Here is a 27,990-nt window from a genome sequence, read left to right on the forward strand (position 1 = left end):
CTCAGGATCCATTTTAACCATCTTCAGGTGAGATTCACACAAATCTTCATCTTCATCCTCATATAATGCATTTCCTCCGGAATCCTCTTGCCCTTTTCTCCTTTCTCAAGAAGAGTGTCATTCTTCAATGTGGGGGCAGCACAGAGATCACTGATGACATGCAAAATGGCTCTAGTTGGTACATTGAATGGACTTTTCTGAAAGTTAAATAGAGAATTTTAAATACTTTATAAAAATGTAAGTAGCAGAGTAAGTCTATGATGTTGTTACATAGAGTGATACTCAGTGAAAATCTGAGTTGTGTATGAGTGTGTGTGTGTGTGTGTGTGTGTATGTGTGTGGTCACATGTTAATGACAGAGATACATTTTGAGAGCCACATCATTCAGTGACCCCATCTTTCAGCAAACACCATGGGGTATACTTACCCAAGCCTAGATAGTATAGAACAATCTCTAGACATGGGCATTTTTTGTTGTTGTTGTTGTTGTTCTAGGGATTGAATCCAAGGATGCTTAACAACTGAGCCACATCTCCAGCCCCTTTTTTTAAATATTTTATTTAGAGACAGGGTCTCTCTGAGTTACTTAGGGCCTCACTAAATTGCTGAGGCTGGCTTTGAGCTCACAATCCTTCTGCCTCAGCCTCCCAAGCCACTGGGATTATAGGTGAGCATCACTGTGCCTGGCTAGACATGGACCCTTGATGGAGTCAAGAGACAGAGTGAACACAAGAAGTCTGAAGCTTCTACAGACAGAAGTTGGCAAATGGCTTGACAATGAACCTTTTTTAATAAATAGAAGTAGTATACTTTAATATAATGAGAAAATAAGTACAAGATAGTAAATACATAAACCAGTAACATAGTCATTTAAAATCATTACCAAATATTTTGCACCATACGTAACCATATATACCATATGGCTGGCAGCACAGGAGGTTCATTTACACCACAATACCACCAACATGTGAATAATGTATTGCAGCACAGTGTTATGACAACTATGAGGTTATGGGGAAATGAGAATTTCTCGGCTCCTTTATAATCTTATGAGACCATCGTCATACCCATGGCCTACTGTTGAGCAAAACATCACTGCAGTGGCTCAGGTTGCTGAGGCAGGAAGATCGCCAGTACAAAGCCAGCCACAGCAAAAGCAAGGCACTAAGCAACTCAGTGAGACCCTGTCTCTAAATAAAATACAAAATAGGGCTGGGGATGTGGCTCAGTGGTCAAGTGCCCCTGAGTTCAATCCTGGTACCAACCCTCAAAATGAAACCTCATTGCATAGAGCATAATTATGTTCTATGACCTATGATAAATGAGCATGATATATACATACATACACACACACACACACACACACATACACTTTCAATTAAAAATTGCTGGATGGTATTAGAAAAGGCTTTGCCCTCAGCAACTTTAAAGTGAAAAAAAANACATATATATATATATATATATATATATATATATATATATATATATATATGATGTGTATGACGGTAAGGAGTTGACAACTTAGAAATGGCAAAAAATTAAAGACGGCAGAGAAATGATGTTAGGGGAAGGCTATTCATCAAATTGAGGGGAAACTACCCACTCCTCTTCTTGGGTCTTCTACTTCTCATCTGTACAAGCCTGGCCCCTAGGAAATCAATCTTCTTCAGCTCCCTATTTCACAGAGGCAGTAGGAAGACTGAATGGAAAATGTATGTGACCACTACAGTGTGGTTCTCTGCAAACGCACCTCCCTTCTGTAATCCCAGGCCTTGCATTTTCTAAAATCTGGCTCCCTCAACTAGGCCTTTCTGTTCAGTAACTTCAGTAACTTATTTCCCTATTCAGCGCTATTGGCTCATTTTCTGCCTCTTACTTGGTTGCAATCCAGAGCCCTAGAAATGAGTCTTCCATTTTTATTTTAGTCAGCTCAGGCTATCATAACAAGCTATCACAGACTAGATAATGTAAACAAGGGACATGCATTTCTCACAGCTCTGGAGACTGGAAATCCAAGGTCAAGGTACCGGCAGGGTTGGTCTCTGGTGAAGCCTCTCCCTCTGGCTTGCAGACAGCACCTTCTCAGTGTCCTCATATGAACTTTCCTCTGTGCTAGTTCAGGGGAGCATGAGGGACTCCAGTGTCTCTTCTTCTTGTGAGAAGACCAGCCCTTTTGGATTAGGGACTCCCCCTTATAATGTCATTTAACCCTAATTATCCTTCTAAAGGCCCTGATTCCAAATGCAGTCACCTTGGTGATAAGGCTTTCTACATGTAAACTTTGCAGGTACACTTTTGCATCCATAATGCTTAGTGTGCTCTTATCTTCTCATTACTGTACCAGCCAAACTAATGAAGGAATGGATATCTGCTAATGATTTTCAAACAGAGGTTGAATCACTTGTAACACTTTTGTAAATTACAGAATCCAGGACCCATTCCAGATCTACTGAACCACAGAACTTGGGGGATGGTGCCCCAGAAGCTATGGGACACCTGTGCAGCTGCTTCTGATGCCCCAGCCTGGCTTCCTGCCTTCACCTCCCACCCCCACTCCTGCCTACCCACCTTCTCCCCACTCTCTGATTTTCCTCCTTACTAATCAACTGCAGCAGTTCTTTCAAAAACCACCCTATGATTTCTTTTTTTTTTTTACTTTATTTATTTATTTTTTTATTGTTGGTTGTTCAAAACATTACATAGTTCTTGATATATCATCTTTCACACTTTGCTTCAAGTGGGTTATGAACTCCCATTTTTAGCCCATATACAGATTGCAGAATCACATCAATTACACATCCATTGATTTTCATGATTGCAAAATTGCGTGGTATTTCTTCAATCTCTGTTCCGTTTAATGTGCCTGCAACGGTTGTACCCCAGGGTACCCAGATTTCATGAAATTCTCTTTTTGTTCTCCATGGCATTGTGCCCACATGAATTACATCTCTAACTCAAGTCTTTACCCCATTCCCGAAAGGCACTGTCCTAAGCCATTTTTTCCTTCCTTCTCCCAAAGCATCTAATTCATTCCAATAACCTCAAACACTGCTTTTTATGAAAATAATCCTGAAATCTTTAGATCACTCTATGAGCACCTTTTTTCATTGATCTTCTCCTCCAGATACATGTCTTCTCAGTAGTGTCTCATTTATTCCTCAAACTCAACATATTCATTTTTTTCATCAAATATTAAGGAACAACCATGTGCTAGGACCTGTTTCTGGGAATAGGGGCAAGAGCTAGACATAGTGTCACCCTTCCAGAGTCTGCAGTTTCATAAAGAAATGTCATCCAGCAACTGTAATGCGTAACATAAAAACTTTAAAAAAAATATCTCCAATGCCATGAGGTGGGAAGCTCAGGGTACGAAGAGGCAGAGCCAAGAGAGACCTGGCAAGCAGGTGAGGCTTCTGGAGAGACTATTATCTATGTTCAGCCCTAAAACATGAATAAGAGTAAATGATGAAAAGAGGAAAGACAAGAATATATCATAGTAATCATTTATCAATTCTGGGTGAATCAACACCGGCTTTCCTTTCTATCATCACCCCAACTGGCCTTACAAAGCTCCTTGGGTACAGACTGAGGGGACACTCCCAGAAGCCTGGGGCACAAGCCTCCCATTCTCCAGAATAGCAGAACCAGGAGAATGTGTGGGCACATGATTTAGGTACGAACAGTGAAATGATCTCTCCCAAGAGTTTGGAATTTTGAGCTTTTGAGCAGAATAAAGGACAAGTATTTTCTTTTCATAGGCCAAAAAAAAAAAAAAATGTAGGCACCCAAAGAGGTAGATTCTAAAGAGAACCACAGTGGAAAACAGGAGCAAGTGTGTCAAGGTGGGGCATGTTATAGTTAAGATCTTTGGGTCTGAGGTGATACAAACTTGACTTTGAGTCTCTGCACTTCTCGTGAACTTCATGACCTTGGGCAATTTCCTTGGTTTCCCAAATTATGAGATAGAATAACAATCACAGTTTCATCATTGGGTTCCCTCAAGGGTTACACGAGCTGTCTCATGTAGAAGGCTCAGCACAGTACCTGGCATAGATAGATGATGCTGGACCAAGCAGTTGGCAGGATGAGTTCTGCAAAAGGTCAAGGAAGGCAAGGAGGGAGTGTGTCACCCAGAGTCACACAATAGAGAAGGCCCTGGAGCCTGAAGAGAGCAGTTTACAGGAAGAAAGAAGGATGGAAACAAAATGCAATGGGTGGGAAAGGATGGCACAAGGAAAAACAGAGATGAGTGAAGCTGAGTATTTAAGCCTGCTATAGGGAAGTAGATTTAATGATTGATCTCTGTGTGTAACACAAAGGTACCCATGAAGTTCCCATCTCCAAGATGGGAGATACATGGCATGCTTAAAAGCTAATGGAAAGAGGTCTGGGGATATAGCTCAGTTGGTAGAGTACTTGACTTGCATGCACAAGGCCCTGGCAGGGTTCAATCCTCAGCACCACAAAAAAAAAAAAAAAAAAGAGACAACATTGAGTGAAAAATTAAGACATAGAAAATGGGGCACTGTAGTAATCCCAGCGACTCAGAATCCTGAGGCAGGAGGATCGTAAGTTCAAAGCCAGCCTCAGCAAAAGTGGGGTGCTAAGCAACTCAGTGAGACCCTATCTTTAAATAAAAAGTAGGGCTAGGGATGAGGCTCAGTGGTGGAGTGCCCTGAGTTCAATTCCCAGTACCCACCTACCCCCAAAAAGAAAAGAAAATGGTATAATCAATTGTATCCATGGATCTGAAAGTGTAATCTGCACATTTCTAGAGGTCTCTGAGATCAAAACTATTCTCACAGTCATAAAAAGATATTATTTGTCTTTTTTTTTCTGTATGACATTTTGTTGTCACTGCAGAAACAATGGTATGTAAAACGGCTGGTGCTTTGGCACGAATCAAGGCAGAGGCAGGAAATCTACCCCCTACCCCTGTCAACACTTGCCACAGTATCAATGCCAGTTCCACTTAAGAATGGCCTTCATGAAGCACAAAAAGTATGAATTTTATTAAATCTCAACCCATGAACCCACATCTTTAATACCCTATGTGGAAAAATCACATAAAATACTTCTTTTTCAAACCCAAAGTGATGGTTTTGTTCACACCACATTGTGAGCTGAGCCAATCCCCTCTTTTGTGGAATTCAATTTTTACTTTAAAAATTAGATGAAGAACTATGGTTATTCAAATTGAATATTTAAAAAGCATTTTCTAGGAAATGAACAAACCAAGCCTGTCATTACCAAAAAAGTGCCAATTACAGCAGCTCAGAAAGAGTGTTTAACCAACAGGATTTGTTTTCTAAGTGAACCTGTTGAAAGTGCATCTAATACCCTACAGCATATCNAAAAAAAAAAAAAAAAAAAAAAAACTGACAGAATTTATTTCCAATAATAATATTCAAGCTGGGAACCATGACGCATACCTGTGATCCCACAATTTAGGAGGCTAAGGCAGGAGGATTACAACTTGGAAAGAACTTAGTAAGACTTAGTGAGATCCTGTCTCAAAATAAAAAATACAGTTGGTTGGGGAATGTAGCTGAGTGGTAAAGAGGCCCTAGGTTCAATCCCTAGTACCAATAATAATAGTACTAATGATAACAATAAAAATAGTAATAATAAAACTTTCAAGCAAAAAGTATGATTTTGGAAACTTTGTATCAACTCTCTCAATGTTTTTAAAGACCTTTTTGATGTGATTAGTGGTGATATTAATGAATGTGATATTTTTAATACTGTAAAATAAAATGTACCAAAATTCAGGAAGATATGTGCAACTCAGTGACTCAACGTTTTCAAATGACCATGCATAATGTTAAAAATCACATCTTATTAAAGCATCAAAATGCAAAACAAATGAATGGTTTTAAAGTCACAACGTATGAAACAGGCATCAATGCATCTTCAGATCCAACATTATAGCTAGCATTTAAGAAACTATTGTTGAGTTTTGGTGTGATATCAAAGAAAATATCCACGATTATCTGAATAGATTATTAAAATAGTCCTCCCTAAAAATGTCAGTGAGGCAGGATTCTCTTTCCATACTTCAACCAAATAACCATTTCCCAGTAGATTCTATGCAGATGTAGATATGAAAAATCCAGCTGTTATCTTTTAAACCATACTTGAAGAGATTCACAAAATTATAAAACAATGCTTTCTTCTCACTTTTGGTTTCATTAGGAAAATGTATTTATTTTCATTTTAATTTAATTACTACATGTTGGATTTATTATTGCCATTTTAATATTGTTATTGAATTTCTCTAATTCTATGTTCCAGCTGTTAAGATGCTAAGTGTCAACACATACAGTTTACATTAACAAAAAGCTCATTGGGGTGCCCGGTCATTTTCAGCTCTGTAGGATTCCTCCATCAGAAAATTTGAGGATAACTGGATTAGAGAATGGCATTTGAGGTGCAGGCAAGTGTAGACCCTGAACAGAATGGAAGGGATCCCCCTACAGGAAATAGAAGAAGAAGGCGACTTGGCAAATGCCAAGATATTTTTAGGTTGATGGCAAGAATTTGAAGAATTTCCATTGGAAAGCTTGTTTTACTGCAATGTAGAAGTGAGCAAAGTGGAAATGAAGAGGATGTCTGGAGTTTGAGTAGCCCATGGAGCAGCTCTGGAGGCCAAGAGAACCACCTGGCCAGAGCCTGCGAGAGCACCTAGGGACGCAGGATGGGTGAGTACAGTGGTCCCCCCTCACCCAGCAGGCTAACACATGTAATGTTTTGCTGTAGGTAAAACAGGGATGAAACATTGAATGATTAAGCTAGTTGATTTCTAGATGCTATAAAATGTCCTAAAATATTGTATTAGTTGCTTGGTTCACTCTATATTCTAATTTTATGAGTACACACTTTTTAAATTCAGCTTCTGATACTAATTTTGAAATCTCACTCTAGAAATCTGGGCAACTGTCAACCTTGCCATCTTATTTCAGCTTCAAAAGGCAAAACAACAACTTTCCCAAGGGAAATAGTTAAATGGGTTTCTCACATTTTCTTTTTGAAAGGTAAGCTGTGGCTTGTTTACCCAATGGATTACACAGTAAGGAGCTTATGCAACCAAACAATTGAAGTTCAGCTTCCTTGTCTGAAGTGAAAAAATTCAGTTACTAAGGCTAAATCTTCAGAACCCCAATTCTAGGATTGGCTCTTGTCTGCTACTATATCATTCTGACAGAAAACTAAAGGTTAGAACTCTGGCTTAGCGACCATGAGAGCACTTGTTCCCCTTCACCAAAATGAAAGTCTCGGAGGGTTGCACAACACTGAAGTGTCTGAGGAGCTGTGTCGCCATGCTGGACTGCTTTGGAATTAATGGTCTCAGCTGAGGCCGAGATCTGTCTGCCCCTCTGACATCTCATGGGCCACCAGCCACTGGGAGTAGCAGTTTTTCAACTCGAAATGTTGGACAAGATGAGAAGGCCAATATGAAGTGTGCAAGTGTGGGAAATCATCAATGTAATATGCTATGTGTGATGTTGGTGCTATGAAAACACGGTAGAGATCTTTCGTTTATCTTGTACAGCAATCCCTCATTAAAAGTAGAATTATTCGTAATAAAAATAAATAAGAATCACACTGCTCTTAAGTGATTCTTTTATCTGTCTCTTTGGGTGAGGATAAAGATTTGTGCACAGAAAACAATTTCAACAAAAATATAAAGTATAATGAGTAAATCTATAAACATTTTAGATATTGTTACAATGTTCTAATATACTAACCACTCTCAGATATCACCATGATCCTGATGTTGTCAATTGTTGGTGATAAAATCCTTTGATTCTTATAACTCTTTACTGAGGAGGAATATAAAGGGAACTTAATATTTACATGCTCAGAAATTGGGGAGGTAAGAAGCTATTTAGAAGAGTGTTATGGGAGGAAAGAGAAATGGCACCTAAATAAAATATTTAAAAAAAAAGATTTTATGGAGAAATGAAACACTGAATTTTAAAGGACAGGGAGGAGAGTTCGGGAACCCCAGGACTCCTGTTGGAAAAAATCTCCGTATTATGTCCCCATCCAACCCACCCCCAAAATTCATATGTTAAGAAGAGAACATTAGGATATATACCAAGAGATATGGGAAATGAGGGCACAGAGAGAAAAGGTTGTGCAAGAAGATACCACCTACAAGCCAAGGAGAGAGTTCTCAGGAAAACCAAACTCTCATCTTCATCTTGAACTTAAAACCTCCAGAGCTATGAAAAAAATTAGTTTTTATTGTTTAAGTCACTCGGTCTGTGGCATTTTGTTATGGAAGCCAGAGAAGACTAATACAGTTCCATGTGAATAAGAGAAAAGTTGGGGTCAGGGACGGTGGGGGAGAGGAGCTTGGAGATACCCCTGCAGCCAATCATGAGGGCTCAGTTAGTGTCCACAGTTTGAGCTCCACCTGGAAAACAAGGAGAGCCCTGGAAAGATGTAAAAGGGGACAATCAGAGAATAGGTTTCAGGTTTGTAAGGGGGAAGCTCACTGGAGGGGGCACAGCTGTGAGTGGTAGACTCTCCAGGAAGCTAATAATGCAGATGTCAATCACTGAGGTTCTGAACTGAGAAGGTGGGGTGGATGCCAGAGAGGATTATGAGGTTAAAGTGATAGAACTGAATGATTGGGAGTGTGAGTTGTCAGAAGTCAGGGAGGATCCCAATTTCTAATTTGGGGAGCTGGGTGAGTAGAAATGGCATTTGGTATGGAGGGGAAAATATGAAATTCTGTGGTGGATATATGCATTTTACACGCTCTGGGTGGAAGGGGAAGCAGTAGTGAGCTAATGAGCGTGCTCAAAGGAAGGCCTCTTTTTTTCAGAATGGAGGAAGAAGCATGGGCGGGGGTGTGGCTCTGTAGTGCAGTGCTTGCTTGGCATGTGCAAGGCCCTGGGTTCCATCCCCAGCACAGGAAAAGAAGAAAATAAGGGAGGTGCATGTGCAAACCCCAAGCTGGGGTCTGAGGCCAGAGGTGGAAGGATGGGATATTGGAAGATACAAAGGGATATTTGCTGTTTTTCAGTTGCCTGCATCAAACCTTCTTCCGAGTTGCTCCCAGGGTCCTTTTGGAGAGGCAACTTGCAAAAGTGATGGAAAGCAGGGACTCATTATTTTGAATCCAGCTTTTTACCAGACTTAGAAGTGTGACCTCCAACAGAGTAAGTCAGCTATCTATGCCTCTGCCTCGTTGTATATAAAAAGAGACAATAGTATCTTCTTTAGAGTCTGTGGGAAGGACTAATTGTGTTAGGTGTCACTCTTGGCCTTGCACTCCCCGTGGAGTGTGGCCTCAGGAGTAATTCCTTGTGGCTCTCCCCTTCTATGGAAGCCACCTCACTCCCTGAAGGCTCACTCCTGGGATTCTCCACCTTGAAGCAGAGAAGCCAGAAGAGGAGCCATCCGCCTCAGCACTGAGGTGCAGGTCCTGCCCCAGGCTTCTGGAGGTGTTTGGTGACACCATCTGCAAGCTTGTTTCCCAGCCTGCCCTCAGTTCTTTGAGTCTCAATATTCTTTTGATAAATTCTCCAGAATTATTTTCTGTTCCAGCTAGGAGTCTCTCTGATGGAGAAAGAGGGACACAGATGATTCTGAACCTATCTAGGATTACTAAGTCACAGTGAAGAGCAAGTCTCCTTTAGAAATGTCACCTCTGTAAAGTTACCAGTCCTCCATGGTGTTATTTTTTCCCAAAAGTACTCAGTGGCTTCAGTGGAAATGTAAGAATCATGCAAATGTCATTTATTATCATCTCCAAAGCAATCAGGAACCAGTGAAGAGATGACATAGTGATCAGGGTCTGGTTTTTATTTGTGTGTGTGTGTAAAAAATTGCAACACATTTTTCACTAATCCATAAAAAAAAGGCTTTTGGTTTTATTTCTTTAATATTGCTTCTGCCTTAAAAGTCTAAAATGCCACCTTGGAATTATCTGTAACCACTTGAAGTTTATAAAATGCTATCATTAATGTTAATAGTTCGCATTTACCTAACTCTTTTGTTCAAAGCACTATATCATTAAGTGTTTACCTAAGCTAGGAAAGATTTATCTTGTCATTATATAAGGGAGTAAAATGAGAATTTTTCCAAAATTTGGCATGGATATATTTCATTGATGATCAAATGCCTTTTTTTATCATGAGCGTCAGCATCATCATTACTTAGATTTATTAATTATGTTTGTAAAGTACTCCTGCTAATACTACCTTATTTGAGCCAAAATCACTTTTTTTCCCAACTGCACATACTTTCTAGTCTTTGCAATGTGTCTTGGATCTGTGGTAGGTGCTAAGGATATACCTATTAATTACTAAGACTAATTAACTACTACAATTACTAAGGGGGCATCCCCTATTCTCAATACCCTTACAAGCTAGCAATGGAGTTAGACAAGTAAACTAATGAGTGCAGCATCCTGGGAATAATTCTATGCTGGAATTTGGGAACCAGAGAAGCATACAGGTGGTCCAAAACCAGAATGGGGTAAGGAGGGAATCACAAATTTCCCATAGATTTTTAAAAAACACAGTACAGAGATAATTACCTGTTCTATTTCATAGAACAAAAACAGGGCTCAGAGTGTTCCAGGGCCCCCCAGTCAATAATAGCTAAGGAATGGATCAAGATGACCATGTCCTACCCCTCTCCTTCCACTATACAATGATGTGTCACAAAGATCATTACTGTCATTTTACCAATGGTGACATCACGACTGTATGAAATTTAATAGGGAATAACCATTATGTACAATTGTAATACACCAATCAAAAATATGGAAAAGAGATTTAATAGAATAGGTACATCCTATGACTTCACTTCAGACTTGACCCCTCCCAGATCCTGTGAACTCAGATGGGCTTTTCTGATTGTGTGAATGTGGGGAAATGAAAAAAGAACAACAACAACAAAGGTTAAAGAGAAGGATGGGTAATCATTTAGGAAAGAAGCAAGAGAAAGTTCTATGTATTATTAGAAGAGTCATCAGAGGATCTTCCTACATAACTCACCTGTTGCAGATTGGTTATATTTTGGGGGCTCACAGATAATGACTACTTCCACTCTTCATAAAATGTTCCGTTTCTAACATTGTTCCAAAAGCATTTTTTAAACCATCTAGTTTTTTGGTCTAACTTCTTATGCTTTCTCCTTGAAACTGGGAATATCTTTGAACTGGGTTCTCAACCTTTTCTGTAACGATCACCTTGGGTGGTAATGAACACCAAGATGATGGTGTAGCTCTTACTATGTTCAAATATAACCTAAATTTGGTACTACATTTCAATGATTGCTCATTTCAAACATTTTGATCTAGCCCCCAAGTTTCCAAATTTCTTTGCTTCCTAGAGAACTGATTTTTTTCCACTGTGGATGTCTAAGCAGCCTTTAAAACACTCCACAAAACTCCAAATGGTTATATTAGCTGGGTAAGAGATAAGGGTTAAGGAAAGTATCCAGGCATCCAACCACATTACTGCCATTTTGTACAAGCTTCAGATGAAATACAGTCCCTCAATAAAGTCCTTCTGTTTCTCTTTCCCTCCCTCTCTTTTCCTCTCCCTATTTGCTGGAGAGGGGAACCCTAAACCCTGTGGAGCCTCGCCAGCAACACCAAAAGAATCTCTTGACTATTTTCCCAGGGAATTCCTGCCTTAAATGTCAGCCGAGTACAACTCCCCAGCCAAAGCAGAGTCTGCCTGAATCTGAATCAAGGCAAATGTGCCTGTTATGCCCAATAAGAAAACCTGGCTCCATCCATAGGCCATGGGGGTGCAGAGAGAAACTGATTTCTTTGAAAGTTTCAACATCCATTGGAGAGGCAGGTTTTCTCAGAGTCACCTCATTGAGGAAGAGGAGGCTACATCAAGCATTCTCATCCCTTGCTGGTGTTCAATTGCTTTTTTTAAATTTCATTCCTTTGGTGGTGAATATATCTGGAAACCACCCTGAATTATAAACATAAGGTAATGCATCCTTGAAAAGGAAACAAAGCTTCATTAAGCCCTTTGTTGTGGAGGCTTGGGCTGCTACTGCTGTTGTTGTTCTGTTTATTTGTTTGTTTTTAATGAACATACTGATCTATCAGTGCTCTGGGGGAAATTCATGATGCTGAGATTCATGAAAAGCAAAATAAGATTTATGAGTTGGGATTGGATGTGCCCACCAGCCTGGAGACACTTCCCGTCTGGTACCGAGGCATTGTTGGCATTTTTAGTGCCTTTATTTCAGTCTTCAATCTCTGAACACATGAAGAAATATTAAAAGTTCTCAGGGCAAGGGTAGGGAAAAGCAGTCCACAAATCTCAAAGATATACATCAGCTCCAAAGCAAAACAGTATGGCGTAGAAGATTAAAAATTCAGAAACAGAGCACATTGAACAGCTAGTTCTGGCTAGGTACCCTTGGCATTTTTCAGTTACTTCATGAGGCTCTTGGACTAAAAATCCATACAGTCATTGGGTGTGGAAGACCAACTTCAGATCAATGTACCCCATAACTATCATTCACCCCACCCCAGAGAATCACAGCATTATACAGTAAGAAAGTCAGGTTTTAATTATAAATCATTATTTCATTTTTAAATGAACTAAGCCTTTTTAAAGTTGTCCAAGGGGGAAAAAAATTGATTCTGACTCTCATTTGGGTGGAGGCCCAGTTGCAGGCAGTTCAACTTGGAAGCTATTACTTACATTCACCAGGGTGCAACCTCACACTGCCCCACCAGCAACCTGAGCACCTTATAACTGCTTTCTTCCATCCTCCATACGTCATCACAGGCGGTTCTGTTGGAAATTACTGTCCCTCGTCAGAAGGAAAGCCAGGCAAGTAGCTGGTTATTGCACAGAGCTGAGAGGAAGAGTGGGGACTCCATCTCAAATACAAAAAGGTGAATCAGCAATGCAATATTGACACAAAGAACATCCAGGAGGTGAAGAGTTAACCTCTGAAAGATTGTATGCCCCACTCTGCTGAGAGTACCAATAAGTGTATGAGTTGGTGCCAATTAGGGTGGCCCTTTCCTTGATGGGAACAGTCATCCCTTAGGAACTGGACTGTCAACATATTGGCCAGCCAGAAAAAAAAAAAAAAAATGAAAAAGAGTCTGAGAAACTGTGGTAACCAAGTTTTGCTGGCACTTTTTAAAGGGGTGACTGGAGCTGCCATGGCCCTGTGGAGAATACCAATGAGCCTAGGGCATCCTGCAAAAAGAGGGTCTGAAGAATGTCCCTCCACTCACCAGCTAAGGAGGAGCGCTCCTCATGGATTCCTGTAGGCCTGACCACAGGATTCATTCAAAAGAAGCACTTAAACCCTGCTGTGCGGTTCCTTGGGTTCAAAGACCTCACAAACACTCCTGACTTCTTCTTCTTAGGGTTAAGACAATTACATTTAGCACAACTACCTGCAAAGTCAATGTTTTAAATTTAAAAAATAAATAAATAAAATTTCAAAAATTGGGCACCATTTTAAAATCTTGTTCTTAAATCTAAATGGTAAATAGTTTTAAGGTTCAATAGGAAACATTTCAAGTGTTCTTGGATTCAAATAAATCCTTCCTACCCCTCTCATCAGAATTTATTCCAATTTTCAGGGAGCGTATTTTTTAAAGGCTGCAAGCACTGATGCACAATAATCAGTGTGCGACCATATTCTTAAAAATATAAACTCAGCCAGGTGTGGTGGTGTAAGCCTATAATCCCAGTGACAAGGGAGGCTGAAGCAAGAGTATCGAAAGTTCGAGGACAGCCTCAACAATTTAGTGAGATCCTCTCTCAAAGTAAATAAAAAGGACTGGGTGTATGGTTCAATGGTCAAGCACTGCTGGATTCAAGATTCAATTCCCAGTACCAAAAAAAGAAAAGAGAAAACAAAGAGAGAGTGTAAACTAAATCTTTGTTATCTGAGAATACCTGAAACGGGAATAAAGTGCTCCTCTGAAATTCATACTCAACATTCTAATTCCCTATTCTAATGAGAACTTTGTACTCATTGTCCTTGTCTTAAGTACACAAATGAGACAACAAAAGGTTTTAAAGCATAATCCGTCTTCCCTCTGTATTTCTTCCTCATCATACTTCATTCTGGAAAAAAAAAATCCAATTTGAAATGAGGCAGTAGGTGGAGAGACAAAGGAACCTATAGATATACTATTATCTACTATCTTAACCAAAAATGTGTTATTATCACATTTTTGGTTAAGATAGACAAACACGCATCCATGATGACAGCATGAACTGAGCATTATGATTAATCCAGTCCTATCCACCTGAGGTCAATTTAAAAAAAAAAGTGCTGCTAATTGTTGGACCCTCTGAAAATTCAAGCTCCTTAGGCAGGGTCACTTTCAGGAACATGTGACCTGTGCACTGGACTCACTATTAAAAGGGCCCCACACTTTGGTTAATGTCCTGGTATTGCAATTTTGAAATCCTTCATATTTTTTGAGCAAAGAATCTTGCAATTCATTTTGTACCAGGACCGTCAAATTATACAGTCAGTCCTTATACTTGGTTTCCAAATATTGAATTTACCTACAATTCCTCCACCATTTTTTCCCCATCCCCAGTCTCTATATTTTTTAAATGTGCTACTTCTTACCCCAAAATTATTAATATAGCATCCAGATGAGAACTCTGGAGCCATCTCATTATTTCCTATTTTGCCTTATTTTTTATTATCCAAATCAGTATTGCCTATGTTACAAATGGAGTTACAGTTATATATTGTGCTTCTATTCACATTAAAAACTTCCAATAGAATTCATTGGCTATTTGACACTCAATAAAAAAAAATGCATAGAAACCTAGATTGCAATTCATCTCAACTCCTGGATAATACAAATCCATTTTCTGATAGGTATCCAAATTCAACTACAACATAACTACAAGCAAGACAAATTTTCAGCATTTCTTTATGGCAGGAAGATTTCAAATAAAGGTTTGGGGAAACTTTTTGTTTGCAACCATAACTGGCTAAAGAAACATGATGTAAGTAAATGTTTTGTATTCCTGAAACGTTCCTGTGTCTATAGTGATCAGGTACTGAGAAGTTGATTTCAAGTTCAAATATAACTTAGCGATTGCCACATGGTGCAGAATCTTTCCACCCCTACACTCCAAAAACCCAATCAGACAAGTGGCCGTAATCTGACTCCTAGCACACTGAGAGCTGCGGGGCAGGCAATGAGAGCTGCACTCTGGCCAGGGAAGGCATGAGTGACAGACCCGCAGCAAGGCGGTGGGGGTAAGTCCTTCTTTGCCTTAAGGCAACAACGTGCAGGGCCAAAAGATGAAACTCTTTTGTTGCAGATATCTGTGCCTTCTTACGCAGAATCTAGAAGGCAGCTCGAAGGTAGATGGGTGGTTCTTTTAAGTCTGAGCACTGAGCAAAATCAGAAGAGGAGGAGAGAGAAGGTAGAAGAAAAGGGATGCCTTTTAGCCAAGTTCTGCACATAAAGATTTGTGAGAGCATGGAGAAATTACTCTCTGGAGGTAAATCTGTCTGTATTTTTTTCATCAGAAAAATTACTTACCCGGGGATTCAGCTGTCCAGGAGCGGATGAGGCTGGGCATTCAACTAGAGAGTAATGTGTCCGGTTCACTACCACCGGGTCACATCAACAAGTCCTCTTTGTTCTAGGGCAAAAGAAGCAAAGCAAATTGTGTTGATCCATTTCCAGTGAGCATGAACCTGTAAGAGAACATTAATGATCGTAAAGGGGGTTTGAGTGACACTGGAGAGCCCTCGCAAGGCCACAGGTGCATACATGCCAGTGAACCTTAGGGTTCCCAGCCAAGGGAGGCTGCTTACTCTGCCTAGAAGGAGATCAGATTTGTGGTGGTGGTGGGGGGGGGGGTGTTGTTTTTGTTTTTGTTTTTCTATTTTTAAAAAAAGGCTAAAAGCACCCTTAAGGAGTATATGTTTTGTTCTTAGAGTGTTGTGTTTTTTAATTTCTCTGGCTGATGAAAATTGGAAGCTGGAAAAGCATCTGAGTTTTTAAAATTAAGTCCCTGGAGAGGTAGACAGGTGTGTGCATGAGCAGGGACAGAACTCCTGGAGGGGCTGAAGCAAGGGGTGAAGGGGTGTCGCTGGAGGCTGGAGGCTGGCCTTCTCCAGGACCGCCTCTCCTGGGTGCTGGCCTGCACTGTTGAAAAGGGACTGTTTCCTGTTCACCCAGTTCCCTTTGCTTCCTGCTCTGTCCCCCTCTTTTCTCCCATTCAGTCCGGCCACACACGACAGCACCTGGGGTAGCACCTTTGCCCCTTGGTCATCCAGCTACTGGTGAGTTCCAACGTGACTCTCATGACTGTCTTTTCAGTTTGTGAGTTCTCTGAGCTTCTCCCCCTGTGGGACAGCTTTCATGCCTCTCCTAGAATGCCCTCGCTGGCCCGTCCCAAGAGCTGTTTTCATCTCCTGACATTCTCTTCCTCTAGGGAGGGTAATGTCAGTGTCATCCCAGCTGGGGTTTTTCATAATTACATGATTCACTTAGAGGAGCTCACTTAGGCATGGGACGCTTGGGGTATGGCTGGCTCTTCCCTTTCGGAAGCCAGTTCTTCCTTTATCCTGCCACCCAGAATTGAGCAGATAATGGGTTTCTTTTTCCAAGTTGGAAGCAAAGCCTCATATCAAACCAGAGGCTGAGGGGAGGTGCTGAAGGTGAAGGGAAAGTCCCCCCAAGCCCATCTGCTGCCGTATTTCTTTACTGCCCTTGCAGAACACAGGCTCCTGGGGACACTAAGTGATGGGGGGGGGATATTAGGGACCCACAATGTATCAGGGGAGAAGCTGTAAAAGTTCTAATCTCTTTTAAGTACTGGGCATCTTTGCCTAACCCTTTGCTGTCCTCTGTGGTTAGATTCTTTGCTAAATGCTTCCTATACTTTTTTGCTCTCATGATTATCACAGGTGAGGGATAAGAGCAAATGTGTCAGCTAACAGGGTAACTGGGGTTGCTGTCCTCCCAAAGGGGTATCTTCTGACATTTTTTGCCAGAGAGGGATGGATGTCAAGAAGACCCCAGAAAAAAATTCTTTCTTCAGAGCCTTCTGCTCTGAAGACCAGTGTCCCCTGCCACACCCCCTTTTCCTAGTCCTGAGCTCTAAGCTCTGAGCTCTGCCCCTGCAGGCAGCAAGGTAACCAGAGCGCAGCTTTCTGTGTTCCCAGCTGCCAGGAGCCCCTCTGGGTTACCTGAAGGGGACATGGAACACTAGGAGGGGCTGCCATTCCTCTCCTAACCTTTCAAAAGCATCGTCACCCCCTACTTCCCCTTGCCTCTGCACCGGTCCCCCTCAGACCCAAGGCGTGTGCAGGTTCACTTGGCCGCGACCCCACCCTGCCAGAGGGGATCTAGGCTCCCCTGGGGCCTTGGTTGTCACGTTCTCATGCACAGTGTCCCTAGGTAGGCTCTGCTCCAGGCTACCCGGCTCCTCCTGCCAGCAGCCAGCTCCCTCCTGGCGCAGGAAAGAGGAGGGAGGGAGTGTCCCTGTCCCAGCCAGGCCCGGTCTGTTCGCACCACGATGCCAGTCACCTCACTGAGACCTTCTCCTTCCACTAATTTACCTCTCAAAACACGGTCTTAGGCAGTCCTGGCTCCCATGCTGGCCTCCCCTAAATCCACCTGCTAGGAGGAGGCGGACCGCTCTACAAACCCGTCTCAAAAGGTCATCTTGAAGCTACAAAGTACAAAGCTAAAATAGACTTGCCTGTTTTTCTGCTTTATGTTCAGAATATAAATAGCATACAAGTAGCACAAATTTTAATTTTTGTCTAAGGGAATTAATTACTTTATTCTTAATATTTTAAGCAATGTGGGAGGCTGAGATAGGAGGATAGCAAATCCAAGGCCAGCCTGAAACCCTGTCTCAAAATAAAAAATAAAAAATAAATTAAAGGCTGAGGATGTAGCTCAGTGGTATAACACCCCCGAGTTCACTTCCCAGTACCAAAAAAAAAACCTTTTAAAGAACTTTGAATTTAGACAGTTTTCTTTCTAGGAATAATGCAAATGAATAGTATTTGAACATTAAATCAAAGGAGACTAGAATAAGGAGATCTTGACCATCACAGAGATTTTCTAGAAGCTTCTTTCTTGGTTTGCCCCTCTCCAAATCCTCTGCAAGACTACAGGCCCTGCCCCTCACCTCTAAATTTATAAACTCTTCCAACTGAAAGGCTGGTCTGGTGACTTCTGACTCCCGTTTGTTTTTCCTTTCAGTAAGTGTGGACCTCTGTGTAGAAGAGAGAGCATCATGGTGGCTTTCAAGGGGGTGTGGACTCAGGCTTTCTGGAAAGCAGTCACAGCGGAATTTCTGGCCATGCTTATTTTTGTCCTGCTCAGCCTGGGCTCCACCATCAACTGGGGTGGAGCCGAGAAGCCCTTACCTGTGGACATGGTTCTCATCTCCCTCTGCTTTGGACTCAGCATTGCCACCATGGTGCAGTGCTTTGGCCACATCAGCGGTGGCCACATCAACCCTGCTGTGACCGTGGCCATGGTGTGCACCAGGAAGATCAGTATCGCCAAGTCCGTCTTCTACATCGCAGCCCAGTGCCTGGGGGCCATCATTGGAGCGGGGATTCTCTACCTGGTCACACCTCCCAGTGTGGTGGGAGGCCTGGGAGTCACCACGGTAGTCTCTTAAACTCTCCTTTGCAGACTAGGACTCCACGGTGCTTTCAGACTCTGATGAATGACACCCTAGTGGCCAAGAGACATTCATAAAATTGATAGCTCTTGAATGACTTGAAAATAGCCAAGTCTAGGTAGCACAGCCACGATTTGGGTTTTTTCCTCTCTCTCCATCCCGATATCTGTACTGATTATATATTTATCTTAAGGCATTTACAATTATTTGTTTATTCGGTTGCAGAAGAAAGTATTTTATTTCCTCTCATGTTCATGAGATTTAAAATGATCTCCATGAAGGGTCACACTTAAAAAAAACAAATTGAGCCAGGTACAGTGGCGCATACCTGTAATCCTAGCACCTTGGGAGGCTGTGGCAGGAGGATCGAGAGTTCAAAGCCAGCCTCAGCAAAAGCGAGGCGCTAAACAACTCAATGAGACGCTGTTCTAAATAAAATACAAAAAAGGGCTGGGGATGTGGCTCAGTGGTTGAGCGCCCCTGAGTTGAATCCCTGGTACCAAAAACAAAAACAAAAGCAAATTGACATTTGATCCTTGTTTTGTTCTTCACTGATTAGGAATAGCATTTGTTATCTCAGAACCAAGGTTGATTTTATATACACACACACTCCTTAAGTTTTAATTGAGATATATATTAATTCATATAAACTTAATAAATGGATTTAATCATTGCTAATAAAATTGTCTCTCATGAAAGTCTTCAATAAGTGCAGCAGTGGCACATTTAGCTTCCTTTGTAGAAAAGAAAATTCAGCACAAACTCCTACTTAGTCTTTATAAAAGTAATTATCTTCAACAGCCCAAAATGAGTGTAAATTTATTCCTTCTTTTTGGAAGAGGGAAAGGTCAGAGGTCTCAACTGGAGATGGGGCGGAAGATTCAAATTAACGATTATTTTCTATACAGAAAAAAAACATGCCTTTCATAATGATTTGTAGTCAGAGAAATGTACTCTTGCTTCACTTCCAATGAAATGTTTTTCTCTCTTCAGGTTCATGGAAATCTTACTGCTGGTCACGGTCTCCTGGTGGAGTTGATAATCACATTTCAGTTGGTGTTTACTATTTTTGCCAGCTGTGATTCCAAACGGACTGATGTCACTGGTTCAATAGCTTTAGCAATTGGATTTTCTGTTGCAATTGGACATCTATTTGCAGTAAGTTTCCAAGTCCATTTAAATAATTGATCCATCTCATTTATCCTCACACTAGAGCTGGCCCAAAGAGGTTGTGTTTTATAGCTATAGCTCTTTAGAATCCTGCCTTGTCCATTTTAGGTGGTCTTTTTTGCCAACTATGTGATGAGAATGATGATATAGTAGCTAACATCTTGAGGTTCTTCTGACTTGACAAATAATACAGCAAATTGCACGGGACCTGCTTGCAGCCTTCTTTCAGCTATGACTGACCCCGCTTTCTTTTTTTCTTATAGATCAATTACACTGGTGCCAGTATGAATCCAGCCCGATCCTTTGGACCTGCAGTTATCATGGGAAATTGGGAAAACCACTGGGTAACCATCATGTGTACAATTCCTGTCTTCTTAGAGTTAAGGATAATTATCCACGAGGCTTTCTTTTTTCATTATCTTACTCACTTGTTTCTGTTGCATTTCCCCCAACTTTGACTCTGGCTTTATTGCATCTTTCATAAAGACTAAGGAAAGTTTAGCACAGATCTGCTGCAAAACATCTCATCTTATATCTCTTCTGGGCCTGCAGTAATAATCTTTCTTTTGAATGCTAGTCTGAGCACTGTATCTGACAGGCTGCAGCAGAATACACCGCACAGGGAGGTCGCCTATGTGGAACAAATTAGAATGAGAATGGTGTGATAAATATGGTGTTTAAATAATTGAAAGAAAAGCTTTCCCAGAAATAACAGAAAATAAATTTATTTGAAAAATTAAAAAGAAAGAAATATTTAAAAGCACCATCCTTATCAAAAATATTTACCTTTTTTTGTTTACAAAAGCATAACCCAATTAATAGTATGCGAGTTGGAAGCATTTGAACTACAGATGGTGCAGAATAAATGGTACAAATGTTTATGCTATTATCACCATAATCATAGCTGGAAAAATAAATGACTCTCAGAAAAGGCATGCTTTTCAATCTCAAGTCTAACCTACTTATTAATGAGGTGGCAATGGTTCCAAAGAATTGTGAGCTCCATATGTAGATACCATGATCAAATTTGTTTCCATTGGAATTTACAGCAAAGGAATTTAAATCCGGTGAGTGAGTCATGAGACCTTCATGAAGGCCATTCCTATATTGACTTAGAATAACCAATATAAATAGAGACATTTGTAAGCCAACCTAAATTGGGACTTTTATTGTCATTCATATGTTGCCAATATTATTTTACATTTTTTTAAAAAATTCATGAATATAGCAGAATATGTTATTTGGGTTTTGATCTTATGCATGTGGTGGTTACTGACCTAGTCACACCCACTCCACTGTGGTGTAACATTGCAAAGAAGAAAATATTGCACAGTTACTACATGTATTTGCTCTATAAAAAGTGTACAGAGTTTTAAAAAGTAATTTGTAATATTAAATAACAGTATGAGAGCTAGTGTTCAAAAGCAGAATTTTGGACATGACCATGCAAAGACTTGGCCAACAATGCCATTTTTAAGATTGGTCAGGCTGGGGATGTGGCTCAAGTGGTAGTGCGCTCGCCTGGCATGCACGGTGTGCTGGGTTCGATCCTCAGCACCACATGAAAATAAAATAAAATAAAATGATGTTGTTCCACCCAAAACTAAAAAATAAATATTAAAAAATTCTCTCTCTCTCTCTCTCTCTCTCTCTCTTTCCCTCCCTCCCTCCCCCCACCTTTTAAAAAAAAAAAGATTGGCCATTTTGCCACTGATATTTCCATTTACATCTCAAAAGATTTGCTATTTTATGACATCAATCTTACTAAAAATGAATGTCCACTTATAGAAGTGGTTATGTGAAATTTAAAATCAATTTAAGGTACCTTTGTAGACTAGAAATACCATCAAATTACAAACTGTGATTTTTGTATGTTATAACAACATAATTTTAGTTTTCTTTATACTTCTACATATTTTCTATATTTTTTGCACAAAAAAAAACCCTGCAAAATTTAAAAAGTCACTTTAAAGTACATATTTCTTCATTTTGGAATAGTGACTTAGCACTGAGATTTGTTTACTTTTGAGAACATGCAGCTAGCTGTGCCCTTCATAGGTGTTTTGGGAAACAGTAGCAATTATTTAGCATTGCCTGTTCTCCTATGGGATTTGGAGCCTTGAACTGGTACTAATCTAATGAGATCTTGCCAAAGGAACAAAGAGCAAAGACATTTAGAGGAGGTCTCTCATTTCTCCTTTAGAGGGCATGTAGAAGATAAAGTCACCTACAGGCTTTTCACATTCAGGATAAGGAGCTTGGTTCTTCTAGTCAATCTATGCAACAGTTTCCCTGTTAAGAACATGTGTTCAGTCTCAGCTTAAAGCTTGGATTTTCTTTAGATTTTACAAGGAGGCTGCTAAGAATGATTAATTTCCAGAGGCTGTTTTAAGCAAGAAACATTTATCACATTTTTGTTCAAGTGAAAGAAGTATTGTATAGTAGAAAACTGTATAATGGTTCAAAAGAGAGGTTTGAAGTTAGACCTGAAATTATAGCTCAACCACTTGCTAAGCATGAAATCTTAAGCAAGTTTCTTACCCTCTCAGACTGTCTTTTGTCTTCTCTATAAAACGCAGATATTAATAATAAAATCTATCTCAAAGGTTACTGTTAGAATTAAATGAGGTGATACCAAAAAAGTGCCAATTACAGCAGCTCAGAAAGAGGGTTTAACCAACAGGATTTGTTTTCTAAGTGAACCTGTTGAAAGTGCATCTAATACCCTACAGCATATCTGTACTCTAAAACAATTGTTGTGGTTCATTCAGACTCAAAACTTAGTTTATTCAAGGCATATAAGTGATATGATAAAAGCTTCATTTATTGCATTTCTGCAAAATTGCTCGACTGTGACTAGCTATCATCCATAAATACAGTCTCTATTCACCAAGCCACCCTCGAAAGGAGAACTCTCTACAATAAGAGAAATGAATAAACCATGGGGTTTTCTATTAAATCAAATCACCAGATTTTAAAGAGAAAAAGCAAGGAATGTGAGGAAAATAATAACATGGCCAGTATAGTCGCCTACATCTTTAAATTGTCTAAGAAGCATAGGATGGTGCTGGTTACTATAAGCTGGGACCTATTAAATACTTTATCAGGATTATTTCATTTAATCTTCACATTATGTCTGCATTATTATAATCCCCGCTTTGCAGATGAGGAAATTAAGGCATAAGAAATTAAGCCACAGATGTAAGCACTCACAAAATCACTAAGTGATAGAACTGGGATTCCATTTGCCACGCTCTACTGAATAACTAAAGCCCCAAATGATTAAACTGTACTATGATCTTGATTATGCAGAAAACCAAAGTAGGAGGGCAATATTGAGTAAATAAGAGAAGTATTCTCCAGAAATTCCTTTTTTTTTTTAATTTAGTTGAACAAATCCTAGTGTTTTTATTTAAACAATTATCAGAAGATGGGAAAATACAATTAATGAAAGGAAGACAAGAGAGGAAATAAATTTTGTCTTCTGTTCAAATGTTATTTAATAATTTATGAATTTCTGATGTGGATTGGGCATATGTTCTTAGTTCCTTGTAAATTCCCCTCATTTTTATGTATGACACATTTGCTCTCTTTAATTTAACCCAGCTGAATTCTATACTCATGAGTTGTTCAACAGAAAAGCTTTCTTTACTCACACTCTATCCTCTTCCATCTTTCCCCCAGATTTACTGGGTTGGACCAATAATAGGAGCTGTCCTCGCTGGTGGTCTTTATGAATATGTCTTCTGTCCAGATGTTGAACTCAAACGTCGTTTTAAGGAAGCCTTCAGCAAAGCTGCCCAGCAAACAAAAGGGAGCTATATGGAAGTGGAGGACAACAGGAGTCAGGTGGAGACCGAGGACTTGATTCTGAAACCTGGAGTGGTACATGTGATTGACATTGACCGGGGAGAGGAGAAGAAAGGGAAAGACCCATCTGGAGAGGTATTGTCTTCAGTATGACTAGAAGATAGCACTGAAAGCAGAAGAGACCCCTTAGAACGGTCCTCAGATTTCCTTCCACCCATTAAGGAGACAGATTTGTTATAAATTAGACATGTGCAGATTTGTTATTTCATGTCATATTACTCAGTCTAAACAATAAATATTTCATTATTTACCAAGGAGGAAGGGAAGAAATCTATTGTGAATTTCAAAAAAAGTAGACTTTTTGGAACTATATATCTAGCTTACCTAGGTATAGAGTTTTTTGAACTTTCATTAATAACCTATTTAAAATGTATATCAAGATTGGGCTAAGTCTTGCCTTACAAAATATATAGACACACCTATCAAATTATTTCTCCTTTACCAGAACTTGATATTGACAATTCTCACTTGAATTTATTCCATTAAATTGAGTTGAATAATGACAAAATGCAGAATGTCACAGGGTCATGCACACTTGAGATAAAATACATCAAGATTTTTTTTATGGGCAATCTCTTATTTATAAACTACCTAGGCAAAAGGATATTAACAAGGATCATTGTTAATTGTTTCCATTCATATTGCAAATACTGACTTTCAAACCCAACTCCAATTTATTATAATCCTTCCTCTTCCTCAGTATCCAAGGTAATATGGAACTAAAGTCCAGAAATTGGAAAAAAAAATTCTGAAATCCTGCATATTTATTAGTTTCACCTAATAAAACATCCCAATCATAAGAGACACCTATTTGGATTCAGAACAAGCATATTTATGAAATCTTAATGGGGGTGGGGAAAAGTTACCATCATGCAAAAATCACAAGGCAAAAGGAAATCTGTATTCTGGTATCAAATGGTTGATCTGTTTTCAGTGCACATCCTCAAATGCACCACACAAGGTTAACAATCTAAACTTTTAACCACTAAACCACTTTGCTTTTTTTTTTTTTTTAGTTTATTGGTAAAACTGGGGGTTTTGTTTGTAACTTTGATTATCTATATGTAAACATTAGCAGAGACAAAGTTTTGAGAACAAGAACTTAACTAGTTGGTATTTTATTGGTTATGAGTCCTGAGTCCTGCTCACTCTAGAAAGTGTGGATTTGTTCTGCCCAGGCCCAACTCTGCTGCTCCCTCACTCCTTGTGACATTTCTTCATAATCTTTACTGCAAGTGCAATGACATTTGAGTGAATTAAAATGTATGACAGACAAGGTAGGACATGGTGGCAGCATAGGAAGGTGACAACATCTAAACAGTTAGTTTTCAAAGCTATTTGACAAACCTTTCATTTGTAGAGATATTGTACCTAAGATGTCTTTAATATATTTTTGTTACTGACCAGTTTACTTGTTAAAAATAATTTGTTTTTCCTGCACTGCTTTGCTTTTTGTTCATAGAATGTTCTCTGAAAACCCCAGTTCCTGTCCTCTTAACCATCTAGTCTAGACTTCATCTTAGACAAAGAGCGGCAAATGTCAATTTCACTGAACAAAAGCTGGTAGTAGAAAAGCAAAGACCCATCACTGCGAGGAATGGCTTGTAAATAGCTCCTAACCAAGGGCTTTCTTCTCCCAAGATAGTTCCAACCGAGTGTCTCCTTTTAGTGTTAATGGCAGTTGTGTGTCTGTGGCTGCGAGATAATGGACCACTATTAAACCTGATTCTCTTTGGTGCTAAGAAAGAGTGATGCTCAAGATTCCCCCCAGTGTCTCCAAGCCAGCGTGATGCCCGCAAGTGCCCCTGGCATATTTCACAGCAGGTGCCTACAGCACAGGTCCTTTCCTCAGAGGCACAGGGCAGGGCCACACTACACACTATGCCAGGGACAGGGTGGCACCCATAGAAACCAGGGTGCAAATCTCCCAAAGGTGGCTTATGCCCATTATTTCAAATGTTTGCACAATTTACCACTAAGGATTTAAGATCAAGGTGGTTCAAAAGGCAATACCAACCATCAGCAAACACGTCAGTTCAAAAATAAATTTAGTTAACAAGGAATAAACAGATTTCTGAATACGCTTACAAAATACTGGTTTATTATCATTTTTATTCTGCCATATGGTTTACTACATGTGCACTTACTTTTACACTCACTTCCAATTGTAGCATTCAATAAGTTAGGGATTTAAATAGAAGAGTGAATGATGTTTTTGTAATTTGTTTCCTAGCAGTTAGCAGAGCACCACACACATAGTAGGTACTCAAAACATGTGAGTGAATTAATAAAAAGGTATAAATCTCATATGGGGTTTAAGAATGCAAATAATTTCCTTTTCATCTTCCTTTTGCTCAATGCTTAATAAAAGCATGATTCCCTATATTACTGAAATAAGGCAATATAAACATGGAAATCATAAAATGTTTTTGCATTCTACTACATTTAGGGTAGGAAGTGAATGAAAGCTTTAGTGCTCCTTTTCCCTGCATGTGAGACAACATATTTTGTATTTCACTCAAGGCTCTGCCAGTAAAAAGTAATGAAATTGTACCTTTCTAATGACATCTATGCAGCAGGGGTCTGCTGCCTTGTAGATGGCACCAAATTATCCAAGTGTATTAGCAGACTACGGGCTTTTTCCTTTAATCCCTTCTTATTAATGAAGTGCATAGTGCTGTTCCCAAGAGACTACAGCTGACAGATACAGAGAGAAGAGATCAGAGAGGCAAAAAAAACGGGAAGACATAAATGAATTATACCCAGCCATGGAACAATGCCAACTGCCTCTTCCCTCGGGAAGAGCACACAAACATCCCCAAATTAGAAGGTGCTCCCTACACTGAAAATGCAGAGCTGATCAAACTGGGGGAAAAAAACACAGTCTTCCTTTTTTAAGTTTTTGAGGGTTTTCTTAAAAACTTAAGAGCCCCAATTGTGAATGTATATTTCCCCTGTTGAAGCTGACATTTTCTTTCCAAAGTCCTAAGCTTTTTACACTTGGAAGAAACTATTTTCTGGCCTCTAAATAGTTGTTCCTGTCATTTGGCACTTTCCATAAGTTCTCATGAGCATTTTTCTGCTGTAGCTCAGAGGCACTACTTGGAGCTGCTGCCCAGTGTTAAGATTTTACAAGATTAGAAATATTTGGAAAATACATATGATGGAAATGAGCTGTCTGTTTTATTGGAGTTCTGATTCCAAACAGCATAGAATATTCTTCTAGACCATGAATCCAGGCAACATGTGCATTGGTTGAAACTCCATAACAATAGGGAAACTCCAAAATGAAATAACAAATGCAAATGCTAAAATTAATCCTGGCAAGGTCCTTTGTGTCAGCATGTTGATACCATTCCCACACATGAACAGGAGACAGATAAATTGCCTCTGTAACAACTGAAGATGGCAGTCTGGGCTGAGCAGACAACCTCATCCAAAAAAATACAAAAGCCAATATAAATTCTTTGCCTATGCACCATATAATATGTGAATTCAGAATATTTTATACCTGATGGTAACTGTATCTTCCCTAATATGTTAATGACATGAAAGTTATCTGGAAAATGTGGTTATACTCTGGAAAGTGTAATGTAACAAGAAACACTTTCTTTACCTCAAGTTTTGTGAGCTTGCATTTGTGTTTTAATACTTTTCCAATCACTGAAACTGCGCTGACTTTTGAACCCTGTGATTCCGAATTGAATTAAATGGAAGACATTTAATTCAAGAATCAAAAACCGTGGCCACTCACTTTTCCAAATGACTACTGATAACCTGTGAAAATACATATCAGGTAAATATTATACAGTATGTGCAGTGAACACTAAATTGAAAAGCAGTTACAGTGTTACCTGTTTATGTTGAAAATCAAAGCGCTAAAAACTACACCTAATTTATACAACCATTAGGATGTATCTCAAGATTCTCTTCAAGATTAATTAAATCAACATGCAATTTATGAATATATATACATAATTATTTATCACTTTTATGACCCCAATCACAATAAAATCGTAATTCATGATGAAGTAAGGAGAATAGACTGAACATATGGTTATATTCACAGTTATTTATTAACTGAAATGTTATTCCAACATTAGAGCTAATGTTAAAAAGATTTCAAATGTAATGTCTAATATTTGGAATAATCTATTAAAATGTTAGCATGGTGGTTGACTTCCACAAATCATGTTGCATCTCGTACTACTCAGCTTGTGCAAATAAACTTTCAAATGTTTTAAAGGTAAACTTGTGTCTAATGGTGTTCGAAAATCCATTCATAGTTTTTGCA

The 27,990-nt window shown here is 39.5% G+C and overlaps 1 protein-coding gene and 1 long non-coding RNA gene across 4 annotated transcripts; one reads left to right on the plus strand and one right to left on the minus strand.

The window, feature by feature from the left end:
* Nucleotides 1–27: 27 nt before the first annotated feature.
* LOC125617750 lies at nucleotides 28–15,952 on the minus strand. Its single transcript, XR_007348850.1, has 3 exons — nucleotides 15,820–15,952; nucleotides 15,542–15,699; nucleotides 28–197 (listed from the first exon to the last, which is right to left on the minus strand). It is a non-coding gene; the product is annotated as an uncharacterized LOC125617750 (long non-coding RNA).
* Aqp4 (aquaporin 4) lies at nucleotides 15,096–27,947 on the plus strand. Of its 3 annotated transcripts, none has more exons than XM_015482463.2 (5): nucleotides 15,096–15,252; nucleotides 18,227–18,641; nucleotides 19,650–19,814; nucleotides 20,090–20,170; nucleotides 23,511–27,947. In XM_015482463.2, exons 1-5 carry the CDS (start codon nucleotides 15,221–15,223, stop codon nucleotides 23,787–23,789), a joined length of 972 nt encoding a protein of 323 aa, XP_015337949.1. In that variant the 5' UTR covers nucleotides 15,096–15,220; the 3' UTR covers nucleotides 23,790–27,947. The 3 variants fall into 3 exon arrangements, with proteins under 3 accessions (XP_015337949.1, XP_048662361.1, XP_048662360.1); XM_048806404.1 differs by lacking the exon at nucleotides 15,096–15,252 and adding an exon at nucleotides 15,298–15,500; XM_048806403.1 differs by lacking the exon at nucleotides 15,096–15,252 and adding an exon at nucleotides 16,145–16,290.
* The last annotated feature ends 43 nt before the right edge of the window (nucleotides 27,948–27,990 follow it).

This window comes from Marmota marmota, unplaced genomic scaffold (assembly GCF_001458135.2).
Source record: "Marmota marmota marmota unplaced genomic scaffold, marMar, whole genome shotgun sequence".
Lineage (NCBI taxonomy): Eukaryota > Metazoa > Chordata > Mammalia > Rodentia > Sciuridae > Marmota > Marmota marmota.